Source organism: Vicia villosa, linkage group LG2 (genome assembly GCF_029867415.1).
Source record: "Vicia villosa cultivar HV-30 ecotype Madison, WI linkage group LG2, Vvil1.0, whole genome shotgun sequence".
Lineage (NCBI taxonomy): Eukaryota > Viridiplantae > Streptophyta > Magnoliopsida > Fabales > Fabaceae > Vicia > Vicia villosa.
The window spans coordinates 152261425-152275267 of NC_081181.1; the positions used below are offsets into that span (position 1 = coordinate 152261425).

The window sequence follows — 13843 nt, forward strand, 5'->3', positions numbered from 1 at the left end:
GCCACGATAGATGCTAGGTGTCAATGAATGGAGTGTGACTTTGTAGAATTTTTTATGGTCCTACCATCTTTTTAGAAAATAATACCCAATATGCCATACTTTTCACACTTTTTCCCAATATGCCATGTTTTCAAAAAAAAAAAACTGATTTATAGAGCATCCGCCCTTTGAATGGGCGGAGCCTCTCATTTTTTAGGAACATCCGCCCTTTGAATGGGCGGAGCAGTGTATTTCGTTTTTTTTTTTTTTTGAAATTTTTAATTAAATTAAAAACAAATTTAAATAATATAATAAATATTATAATTAATAATAAACCAATAATATATATTAAAAATATTATAATAAAATATAATATTAATTTCATATTAATTTCACAACTTGTTTATAATTTTTTTGATTATTTAATTAAATTATTTTATTATATATTAATCATATTATTGAATTAATATATGTTATATATTTTTTGTTTTAAATATAAAAAATAATACAATTAATTTTTTTAATTTTAATATAAATTGAATTAAAATATATTAAATCATGCATCCATAATTAAAATATATCAGTACCGCTACTGCAATGGGCGGAGTTTTTAAATATTTTATTATTTAATTTCAGTACCGCTACTGCAATGGGCGGAGTTTTTAAATATTTTATTATTTAATTTCAGATCCGCCACTGTAATGGGCGGAGCTTTTAAATATTTTATTTTTTAATTTCAGATCCGCCATTGCAATGGAAAAAAAATCCAAAGAACCAAGTTTAACCTCAGGTGGCGCAAATGCCCATTTGCCTTGAACCTATGCGCCACCCATGGTGGCTTCATAGTTCATTTTCTTCTTTCAAGCCACCTAGGGTGACGCCTATGTAGTATTCTTTTTTTTTTTAGTTTTTTTTTGTTATTTATTAATAAAATTGTCATTATTTTAAAGTATTAAAAAAATATATATATTAAATTGCAACAGATAAGATCAGTGAATCAGCTAACTCGAGCATCCACGGAAAAGAGTAGTTCATTCATTAATTAAAAGGACTGCAAATGGACTAAAACCAACAAAAAAAGATAAAGGTACATAGAAAATAACCAACAGAAAAAGATAAACTAAAACATCTAAGAAATCACCACGGTTAAAACAATGTCATTAGGTCCATGCATCATTTGAATGGCATCAATGTCGTATGCCACGTTATCCCAGAAAGTTATCGTTGCTCCAGTCACAGCATCGACCCTTGTTTTAAGCCTCTTGATGCTTCTTATCTGTTCGCCGGCCTCGTACTCCCCCTCTAAAAATCTCAGGAGAGTCCTCTTGAGTTGCTCGACGGAAGAGATATTCCAAAACATTACCGGCATGGGAGGTTTGACGGCGGAGAATATGACATGTCCAGTCCTTCTGCGATACTCCGGTTCAGGTTCGGCACGCCATGTTGATCTCCGGGGCGGCAACTCTGTTGTCCGGTGACATCCATCTGGCCTAATGGTTGTCCGGCGAGGCATGGTTGTGTTTGTGTGATTGTTTGGTATTTGGAGTTTGTGTATATGTGTGTAAACTCAACCATAGTAGCCCCTAATTTATAATAGTAGTGGGTAGAAAAAAGTAATGATGTTGCGTACTGTTTACAAGCACGCCTAACATGTATGATAAATGCAGACACACTGATCAATGACTGGCCTGATGGGACTAGACGAAAGCATGCGTATTTGACTGTCCAAAATAAAGAGTGGCAATATGGGCCTTGAAGACAATTTCACAACGAGACAAATATATAACTAGTTGATTTAATAAAGGATAATACAAATACATACGAATAGAAATACAAATACAAATACAAATACAAATACAAATACAAATACAAATACAAATACAAATACAAATACAAATACAAACACTATGCATTACTGGTTCCAACATTTGGACAATTCGTTCGGTTGTGACCAGGAAGACGACACAACGCACATTTTCTCTCTAACTTATCATAGTTGTCCATTTCTGTTCTAATACGTGAGCTCACCGGACGACCTTTCTTGTTCCTCCGCATCAATGGGTTGTGACAAATTTGATCTCCTTCAAAGGAGGGCCAATACTCATCTAATGGTAGTACTTGAAAACTTGTGCTGTAAACACCGAATAAGTTTGAGACTCTGTAAACGTCGGACAGTAGAGCATAGGCGTCTTGGCGCACCACAGAACATGCAGCAATAACGTGTGAACAAGGAACACGGTAAGCTTGATACTTTCCACAGTCACACCAAAGATCTCTTAGGTTTACCTTGTAATCTCCCATAGGCTTTCCTTCACCATGGTCCATTGTCTCCTTCACACTGAAAGTGTTATGGTTATAGTCAAATATTCTTACATGATGCGTGCTGGATTTTGCCGTTTCTTCTTTCATCACCTTCATGCAACTTTCTGTAAATGTTTGTCCAGAACTCAATACTGCACTCCACTTAGCACCCCTTTCAGCAAAAAGTGTTCCCATCCTATAGTATGTTGCACGCACCAATGCTGTAATAGGTAGATTACGTGTCCCTTTGAATACCGAGTTCATCGATTCGACCAGGTTTGTTGTCATGTGACCCCAACGCCGACCTCCATCAAATGCCCTCGTCCACTTTTCCAATGGAATATTGTCTAGCCATCTTAAAGCATCACCATTATCCATACCAATTTCATTTCGGTAGTAGTGGAACGTTGGTTGGTTCAAAGCGTACCCTGATAATTACAAAAAAAATGAGTTACTAACATAGACATATAATTTACCAAATACAATAATAGAAACTTTATACTTACCCATATTGATAACTTTTTTCGGAGGTTACGGTCTTTGATCTCCCTCATGAAATTTTGTGCGATATGTCGGATACAATAGACATGTACAGATGGAGGCTCATGCCAACCATTCTCTGGATTATTGTAAGCACTTTCAATTGATGCATGCCTGTCTGAAATCAAACACAAGTCAGGATGAGGGGCTACATGCATCCTCAAGTTCTTTAGAAAGAAACCCCAACCATCTGCGGTCTCCCCCTCCACAAGGGCAAAAGCAACTGGAAAGATATTACTATTTCCATCTTGAGCTACCGCCATTAGTAGGGTACCTTTGTACTTACCATATAACCAGGTACCATCAACCTGAAGTATAGGTTTGCAATATGCAAACCCTCTAATGCTTGGTTGGAATGCCCAGAAAAGTCGATGAAAAATTTGTTTTCCATTGACAACAGTTCCGTCATCTGTATATACGGGAAGTGTTTGCATTTCTACCACTGTACCAGGAACAAATTTCTTGAGAGCTAACAAGTAGTGTGGCAACTCATTGTATGAGTTCTCCCAGTTACCGTATACCTGTTCGATAGCCTTATTCCTTGCAATCCATGTTTTCTTGTACGACGGAGTAAATTTGAACTCAGACACAATCTCACTAATACATACGCTCACCTTAGTTGAAGGGTCCTTATCAACAAGGGGCATTAAATGTTGACACATTATCTGAGAGCTAAGTTGCCTATGATCTTGATTGAACATAGTTGTTGAACAACTATGTGGTGGGTTCATAACGCCTATCTCCCATAGGTCGCTCCTCTTTCTAAAGGACGCCAAAAGTCGAAACTTGCATGTAGCGTTTCTACAACCTATTTCATATCTTTTTTTGTCAGAAAAATTCACCTTGAAATCAATACATTGTTTCATATGATATTTTGAGATGGCACGAACACAATCGGCTTTTGTTTTAAACTGGTTACCCACAGCTATGTCACCCTCCATCGGAAGACGGGGATTCCGTGGCCATGCAAACGAAGGTTGGTCTTCAGTTAGTTGCAACGTTGTAAGGTGGGGCGGTGGACAATACACATTTTCAACTGGAATTTGTTGCTCCTCTTCATTGATTGCATCTGTTTCGAACAGAGTGGTAAACAGATCATCAACTTGTGCTTCAGTTTCTTCATCATCGTCTTCTTCAACATTTTCATTAGGAATTATTGCTGCATTTTCTTGTTCAACTCTTTGAAATTTTATGTAGAGATCAATGTAATCAAAGCCAGTAATTTCATGATTCGCAAACATTGTTTCGACATCATCGTCGTCTCGGACCTTCAGAGGAACAAATTTCACATTATCATTACCGAAAAAAATTACATTTCGATAAATAATTTGTGAAATCGAACCAGCTTGCAGCTTTGATTCCAACCTACTCCGCAGGTAATTAAAATTAGGATTTCTGCTTATCTTCAAACGACAAATTTCTGTGTTTGCAAAAATAATCCCAACAGCATCAGATGACTGAATTTCTCCTTTGTAATGAGCATTCACAATATATTGTGTAGACATAATTTTATGTGAAAAATTTAGATACAAGAGTGTGGACAGTATAGAAGCAAGAGTGTGGACAATATACATGCAAGAGTGTGATAAATAATGGTTGAACTATTTTTAATACCAGACTTTAATTCTCGTTGGCTGAATAAATGCAATTAACACACATCCGCCCAATGGATCTGCGGATGTCAGGAAAAAGATACAGCTCCGCCCAATGAATCTGCGGAAGTCAACAAAATTAAATGGGGTCCGCCCATTCCAGATGCGGACAGCATTAATTGGTCAGAAAATTAATACAGGTCCGCCCATTCCAAATGCGGAAGTCAGAGCAAATTAATACAGGTCCGCCCATTCCAGATGCGGAAGTCAACGAAAATAAATTGTTCCGCCCATTTGATCTGCGGAACTTATTGAATTCAACGAAAATTTTGAATTTTCTGTCACAAATTAAATTACATTGAATTAATATTTACTATCTAACACCAACTACTCTAAATTTTTACTATATTTCTCAATTCAAATTTCATTCTCATTCAAATACCTTTCTCAATTCAAATTTCATTCTCATTCAAATACCTTTCACAATACAATTTCACTCTCACTTTATTTCTTCTCATACATTTTTCAAGTATTTCTATCCTACAATTTCTTACCCTCATAACAAAAAAATGTCTTTGTTAACACTCGGAGAAGAACATCGAGGCACACCGAACAACATTATGGCATATGTAAGTATCTTTATAATTTTTTTTATTCGCTTGATATAATTTTTAGTTAAATTAATTATTTGTTGTTATTATTGTATTTCAGGATATAAACAAATTTCGTCCTCGGTCACATAGTTTTGTTGAAGTCGACGATATGATACGCCCGTATTTGCAACAAGCGGGATTTGGCCATGTCATAAACATTACCTCTTATGGCGTAGATAGAAAATTCCTCCTAGCCTTATGCGAAAGATGGCGACCAGAAACCCACACTTTCCATCTACCAACCGGTGAATGCACCATTACGCTTGAAGATGTTCATATGTTGATGGGTTTACGTATCAATGGTTTCGCAGTAGCTGGATCTACATCTGTGTCTTATTCTATCGCTGAAGAACTACTGGGTGAACCATTAACAAACACAAGTAGAAAGGGCCAATTTATTAAAATGACTTGGCTCAAAGAAAAATATGAAAACCAAATGACATTAACCGATGCTTCCACCATCGAAGAAATTTTACAAAAAGCTAGAGTTTATATTTTGTTGCTTTTTGGTGGTCTATTATTTCCTGATACTAATGGTAACACTATACATCTGCAGTATTTACCATTATTATCTGATTTTAATAAAACAGGTCAGTATAGCTGGGGATCTGCAACTCTAGCACATCTGTACAGACACTTGTGTAGATGCGCCAAAAAAGAAGTGCATAATTTTGCAGGTTGTGGAGTCTTACTTCAAGCCTGGGGGTGGTCGAGAATGTCGAGACTGGCACCAGTGAATCGTAACCCATACATTTTTCCACATGCAACTAAGTACGTTTTAAATATTTTTACAATTATATCTTTATTTTTTTAGGTACTAATTATTTCTTTTTTTAGGTGGTCTGCACATGGGATGAATTATGAAAAAACACCCCATCATTGTGCTCCTGGATATCGAACGTTCATTGATCATTTCGAGCCGATTGATGTAATATATTTAACACTTAAATCAATTACTACTATTTCATTTAACTATTTTTTAACTAAATAATTGTATGTAACAGTTTACATGGAGGCCCTATCTCGAACTCGAAGATCTGGAACCAACTGATAGTGGCGTGTGGAGTTCAAAAACTTTTATCATAAGCTTCACTTATGTTGAAATGCATCATTCAGATAGGGTTAAGCTCCAATTTGGCATTAAACAGGGCATTCCGGATCCTCCAACTTGCATGGAAGAGTATCATAAAAGTCAATTATCCGATCAATGGCCATACGATGATTGGAAAGACCATTACAAGAATGAGCGTCGTCAATGGCATAATCGCCATAAAACTGTCTTGCAGGGGGAAATCATGCCTCAAGAATGTAAACCGAGCCCAGACTACATGTCATGGTATGCCACTGTGTCAAATTTGTATTTATCGCCAAATAGATATTTGTTTGACCCTCGTAGCCAACCCTCCACCTCAAACTTCCAACAATCCAGACCACCTATCCCTAACATGCAACAACATTTTCAAAACACCCAACAAAATTTCAATCCAACACAACCACCTTTTACCCCAAGCCAACAATATCATCACCAAAACCCATATACTTCATACACCCAACCACAAACACCATTCTCACAACCTACCCCTCTCCCAACCTACCAACACCACTACCAAACACCCCAATACACCCAAATGCAACATACCACTACCCAACATAACCCATCTACATCTTATAACCAACAACAATACCACAACTATCAAACCCCCCAACAACAAATGCCTTTTTCTCAATCACAACAATTTACCCCTAACACCACTCAAGAAAACTATGTCAACATGCAAACCTCAATGCATAACACCACTCAACAGGATTGGAATAACGAGGGGACCAGATTGAGTTATGGCAGTGCGACGGCGTCTGATTTTATCAATGAAGAAATGGTCGAAGAATTATATGATCGCGGATATGAGATAGGTCCTTCTACTCAACCTGCAAATGATGAAGGGCCTCGTAGAAGAAGTACGAGAGATGGACATCCTCCTAATTGTGGAACCAACCAACGGTTACGCCGACCGGGTCGAGGTGGCAATTAAATACCGTTTACTTCACTTTATTGTAATTTTATTTTTCTTAATTGCATTGTAACTTAATTTATCAATTAAAAGTATTTTATTTATATAAATGTTATTTAATATATTTTAACTCAATTTATTTTAAAATTAAAAAAATTAATTGTATTAATTTATAAATTTAAAACAAAAAATAATTAACATATATATATTATTATTTTATTAATAATAATATGATTAATATATAATAAAATAATTTAATTAAATAATACAATTTTTTATAAAGATGTTGTGAAATTAATATTATATTTTATTATAATATTTTTAATATATATTATTGGTTTATTATTAATTATAATATTTATTATATTATTTAAATTTGTTTTTAATTTAATTAAAATTAAAAAAAAAAAAAAACGAAATACACTGCTCCGCCCATTCAAAGGGCGGATGTTCCTAAAAAATGAGAGGCTCTGCCCATTCAAAGGGCGGATGCTCTATAAATCAGTTTTTTTTTTTTTGAAAACATGGCATATTGGGAAAAAGTGTGAAAAGTATGGCATATTGGGTATTATTTTCTAAAAAGATGGTAGGACCATAAAAAATTCGACTTTGTAACTATCCTACTTGTAAGTTGTAAGGCAAAGGCTACTATGGGCATAGGAATTAAGCAATTCTCACCCATAGTTTTTCATCATTTCATGCAAATTAAAAAATTAATTAATTTTATATCAAAATGTATTATAATATTATTTATAAAATTATTCTTTATTAATAATATTAAAAAGAAAAAATGAAAACTTTCATTAAAAGAAAAATTAAAAACTTTTATTAAAAAATAAACACGCTATTAAGAAAAAAATTGTTGAATAAACATGTATCAGATTTATATTTAATTTAAATTTATTTATTATACAATTAATCTAAAAAAAAATCTAATAGAGATAGGGTGATATTTTAATATAATGGTAAAAGAAATTTGAAGTTTTATTTTTATAAAATTATTCATAATTTGATAGAGAGAAGGTGGAAATGAATACGTTTAATTAAAAAAATTGATTTTTTGTTGAAATAAATGGTTTATTTCGTAAAAAAATTTAAAGTCTATTTTAAAATTTTAAATTTCATTTCTAAGACTTAATTTCATTATTCATTTCAAATTTTTGGACTCATTTCTATTTTATAATGCAAGAATAATGAACATTGTGTTATTTATAAGATTGCACTCTACGACTTAGGGTTTGTTTGGTTCAATGGAGAGGAGGGGAGAGATTTTTATCAAGGAGAGGAAAAGTGAGGGGAATGAAGGAGAAAGATTTTAATTACATATATGTTTGGTTCAAAATATAAAAGGGGAGGGGAGGGGAGGGGAGGAATTTTATTTTTATATATATATATATATATATATATATATATATATATATATATATATATATATATATATATATATATATATATATATATATATATATATATATATATATATATATATATATATATATATATATATATATATATATATATATATATATATATATTTGTTGGCTTATTTTTTAAAGTTTTAACTATAAATTATTGTAATATAGAAAAATGGATTGGATTTGCTAATTAGTTAGCATAACCTATAATGCTTAGTGTCAAGACAAGTATGAAGATGTTTTGATGAAGACAAATATACATAAGAAGGAAAAGATTCAACAACACATAAAAAGTTTTAAGTATGTTTTAAGTATGTTAGCAAGGATGATTCAAGATTTAATCAAGCTATGACATTTGAAAATTAATCATGACAAGGCTAAGGTACAATATATATTGATGATATAAATATTAGATGCTTGAAGAAAAATATTCAAAAATCATTCTATGCATTTTTTTCAAGCATAATTAATTATCTAATCCCTCTTCTTCTCATGCATAATCGATTAACCTATCTTTTGAGGGGCCAATGGTAATCGATTATCCACTCATTTATTCACAAATTTTTAAAGTTGTATCACATACAATTAATTGTACCATTTACCCCAATCAGTTGGACCATGAATCTTTTTGAATTTCACTCTAACAATACATTTTTACATCACCTCTTTTCATCTATAAACCTTTTCATATATCATGGCAATTGTTCCTAATTTTTTCCAACAATTGCTTTTGAAAATCAAGAGATGTATTATGTTTATAAATAGTGGATTTTTTTAATTAAAAAAAATAATCTCTTGATAATTTTTACAAGTGTTCAAATTTTTCACAAAAACTTTTCTCCTATATAATTTTCATATCAGATGAAAAAAGAATCATATTTTCCTTGACCACTTAAGTACATATCATTTGATTATATTGTTTCAAGAAAGAGAAGAACATTATTTCAAGTGTTTGAAAAGTGTCAAATACATATTGTACACAAAATTATTTCATCTGTAATTTTTCACCAAGTGTATGGTGATTCCTTATCTGTAAGAGAGCATTGTAATGTTTATATGTTGTTTCAAATAGAAAAGATTGTTTTTCTATTTGTTGGAAAGATCTTTTGAATCGGGGTGATTCAAAATTCACCATTGTTGTTGGTGTTTTGAAATCAAGAAAGTGGTGTGCTTCTTTGTTGTTATTAGAAGATTGTAGTAGAAGTCTTAGTGTGAGGCTTTTACAATGATCTAACAATAGTGAAATCTCTCACAGTATGTGAGAGAAATAGATGTACCCTTGAGTGATAAGGGGAACTAATATAATTTCTTGTGTTCACTTACTTTACTATATTTATTTTTTTGCATATCTCTTTAATCTCTCAAATCAAAAAAATAATTCATCACTTCATTTTCATCAACCAGTAAAAGTAAAACCAGTAAAATTGCAAGGCAAAAAGTTCGTTATTTTTATCTAATATTCTCAACAACTAACTCACTCCCTCTTAGGTGCACTATAATACTCACACTTGAGTTCTACTCAATGATTTGAAGCTCATACGACAAATATGTTACATGATTATGCCCATTTAAATACGCTAGTCCACTTGATTGAAATAAGATGGTCCAATTCATCTAACAATTTTAATGGTTGGGTATATGGGTGAAGCTTATATTAGATGTGATAACTAACACTCTTTGTGGTTCGGTTCAAAAATAAAGTTGAACTTAACAGTTACAAGGGTTCCATGAATACATGTTTTGGGTTGTTTTGATGATTTCCATGTTCATTAAGATTAGGTGAGATGTTCTTAGTTTTTGCTGACCTCATGTTCTTGCCTAAGGACTTGAATCATAAAATGTGTTCAAATATATTTTAAATATGCATAAAATATTTCATGAAAAAGTAATCTCTTAAAAATTATAATTTTGTATTTCAAATATTTATAAAACTTTTTGAAATCAACCTCATGGAATCTAGAAACGTTTACTATGAAATTAGACCTAGCTTTCTTAAAAAACTGCATAACATGTTTGTGCATTAGAGCTAGAACACTAGACATTGATACAAAATATATCATATTAGATCCTATACTTTTATGGAAGCTTGAGATTTGAACCATACATTGTTGCATTGATATCGAAGCATTTAGGTTTAGTTCCACACCTCTCATGAAAGCTTATGTATCAGAGCCACATACATTGACATTAATGTCAAGCTTAAAAAATATTGCTCCTTGCTTCTCGGGCATTATGCCTTCTATTAAAAATATTTTTCAAAAATAATTTTTTACACATATATGTAAATGCTTATTTTAACTATTTTTTAATAACATGCATTTCATCTATTTTATTAGAACGTTCATATTAACACATTTTTATGAAAAATCTTTGGAGTGATATTGAGAGAAACAATAATAAAATTATGTTTATTGTAAGTGTTCATCTAGTGAGTTATTATAAGAGATCTAAGCTTCATAAATATGAGAGCTTTTATGAAAGTTCCCTAGGTACTATAAAATATTGCATTTTAAAGTTTTTTTTGGTTATTTTATATATTAACTAGTAAGACACCCGTGCTGCCGCACGGGTAATAATTTTACCTTTTGTCAAATTCAATAAAATGATCAAATGATCTAAGGCGTACATTAAAAGAAATAAGATTTATGAACTAAAGACATTGTTCCAATAAGAAGAGTTTTGATAAATTAATAACATATGGATAATTGTTAATGTGACAACATATTTTTTGCATGTAATTGTCGAGAGACAGCTGCAAAAGGAATCTCCATCTCATGTAGCCACAGTTGCGCAAAAAGGAAAACAAAGCTGCAAGATGATTCGCCAAAATGAATAGGATGTTTGGACCTGAAACAGCAAGACCACAATAAAAATCATATATAGTGGTAGTAAAGAACATAAATTTATTGGAAATTTTTAAATGGCATGATAAGTTTTTTATTTTTAAAAGCACACCTTTCAAATGTTATGGAACACTTCTTTGAATACCACATTGGTGGTAGAGAGCATAGGTTCTTTATCTTTGTCATGAATAAGAATCCTTAAACCCTTTTTGGATTTTACTCTAGAGATTGCCACATATAATTGGCCATGACTAAAAACTTCTTTTGGCAAGTACAAACCAACATTATCAAGTGATTGGCCTTGAGACTTGTTAATAGTCATGGCGAAGGAAACAATAATTGGAAATTGGCGTCTCACCAGTTTAAATGGCCATGGTGATTGTGAAGGTGACAAAGACATTCTAGGAATATAAAATAAATTACCAACATTTTTTCCAGAAATGATCTTAGCTTCAATGACATGAGCAGCAAGCCTAGTAACAGTTAGCCTTGTACCGTTGCACAAACCTTCAGATTGGTCTAGGTTGCGCATTAACATAATAGTGGCCCCAACTTTTAACTTGATTGAATGGTTAGGCAATCCCGAAGTCTTAAGAGCATTTAGGAACTCGGGTGTCACGTGCTCATATGCATCAAAGCTACTTGCATCAGATTTATCAATAGAATCACTACTAAAGTATTCTTTCTCTTCTCCTAGAACAATTGAAAAATACCTATATTTAGAAAATATGTATGGGCAACAATAGTTTATATATTGATATCATAAAGTTGTAAATATTAACGAAAATAAATTGAATACCTGGAAGAAGGTTTGTTATATATTGGTTAATATCATCGACTACTTCGATTGTCGAAGCTAAGATCGCACGACTTTGAAGATAATTGGAATCAAGATAGTTATGAATGAGATCAGGGTACGTATCTTCAACAATTCCCTTAATCGGATCTGAAAAGCTAGAAATTAAGAACTCATCTGGAATACAAATATTAGCATAGCCATCATTTGGCTCACACATTGTGCCATCTCCAATTTTTAAAATCCACTCGGAAAAACTCCTTATGTCATCAGCTGTAGAAGTGGGTTGACCAGTTTGCAAGCGCATGTTTTTTGTAAGCCTCAAGACTCTACAATGATCCCAAATATAAGAAGCATTGATTGTTGCATGGATAATATCAGATCTAGTACCTCTTGGTATAACAGGGAGAATTTGTCTGAAGTCACCTCCAAACACAACAACCTTACCTCCAAAAACTCTTTTAGAAGCATGTGTGGTTCCACTCATAATATCTCTCAATGATTTGTCGAGTGATTCAAAGCAAAACTTGTTAGCCATAGGAGCCTCATCCCATATGATTAGATCTGTCATCTTTAGAAGCTCGGCAAGATCATCTTGTTTTTCAATGTTGCATATAGAAGTTTCTAATGTAGGGACAGGAATCTTAAATCTAGAATGAGCTGTTCTTCCACCTGGTAACAACAAACTTGCAATCCCACTTGAAGCAACGGGCAAAACAATTTTTTTCTTAGACCTAAGGGCTGCTGATAGAGTGTTCCACATGAAGGTCTTACCAGTGCCACCGTAGCCATATAAAAAAAAAACTCCGCCTTCTTGCTTTTCTACAGCATCCATGATCTCCTCAAAGATGCTTCTTTGTTCATCTATATCAGATGATTATACCAATTGGAGTTGTTAATAATAATATAAAGTATGGCTATTTTAAATTGTTGTAACTGAGGGTTGTTATTACCTGTAAGAGAAGCATACAAACTTTCAAAAATTTGTTGCTGAGCAACAACATCATATTGACGTTCATCATAAAGGAGTCGATTTCCTGTAAAGGATTCAACATAATCTTTCGGATATGGCATTGTCTTGAAGTCCTTCAAACTTCGATTATTATTTTGTAATAGAGTTTCAATAGCCATGAGTGTCCGTTCTTTTAACTCGGCATCACTCATTGTCAGACCTATGAAAAAAAACAAACAAAAACAATTATTAAATGAAGCACCTTTAACACACATAATCAAGTCCATTTAAATGTTCATGCTTTAATTGTTTAACATAAACAATAAAGAATTCGGCACAATTGGTTCAGCAACAGTGACTGTAATAATAAACAAATCTGCAGCAGCCTAAGTAAATCGTGTGCTATTAACCATTGAACATAAACAGTGTTTCAGCTGTTGACAATTTGTAACTTAACAGTGGCTGAATTATTAAAAAGACATGCCATAACTCAGTTTGAATGCACCTTAATTTTTTATGGGACGATAGCACAAACATAGCTTGGGCAACATCACTACATACTATTGCAAAAGTCTAATGGTTCAGTCTTTTGCTTTGAGGATTGAGCCCTGTTTGAACATAATTACGTGACATATCCGTAAGGATACAACATTATATGACATGCAAAATATCAATAAAAGAGGTTTAGTATGTATAACCTATAAAAGAGGTTTAGTAAAGATATGCTTTGACAAATTAGTTAGGTAATTAGTATAAAACATTA

General features: G+C 32.8%; 2 protein-coding genes across 2 annotated transcripts; both read right to left on the minus strand.

The window, feature by feature from the left end:
* Positions 1–1884: 1884 nt before the first annotated feature.
* Positions 1885–4325, minus strand: LOC131650354 (uncharacterized). The gene is made up of 2 exons (XM_058920069.1): positions 2816–4325; positions 1885–2708 (listed from the first exon to the last, which is right to left on the minus strand). The coding sequence occupies exons 1-2, from the start codon at positions 4323–4325 to the stop codon at positions 1885–1887; spliced, it is 2334 nt and encodes a 777-aa protein (XP_058776052.1).
* A 7122-nt stretch (positions 4326–11447) lies between these two features.
* Positions 11448–13294, minus strand: LOC131650355 (uncharacterized). The gene is made up of 4 exons (XM_058920070.1): positions 13082–13294; positions 12437–12992; positions 12132–12367; positions 11448–12025 (listed from the first exon to the last, which is right to left on the minus strand). Exons 1-4 carry the CDS (start codon positions 13290–13292, stop codon positions 11448–11450), a joined length of 1581 nt encoding a protein of 526 aa, XP_058776053.1. The 5' UTR covers positions 13293–13294.
* Between the last annotated feature and the right edge of the window lie 549 nt (positions 13295–13843).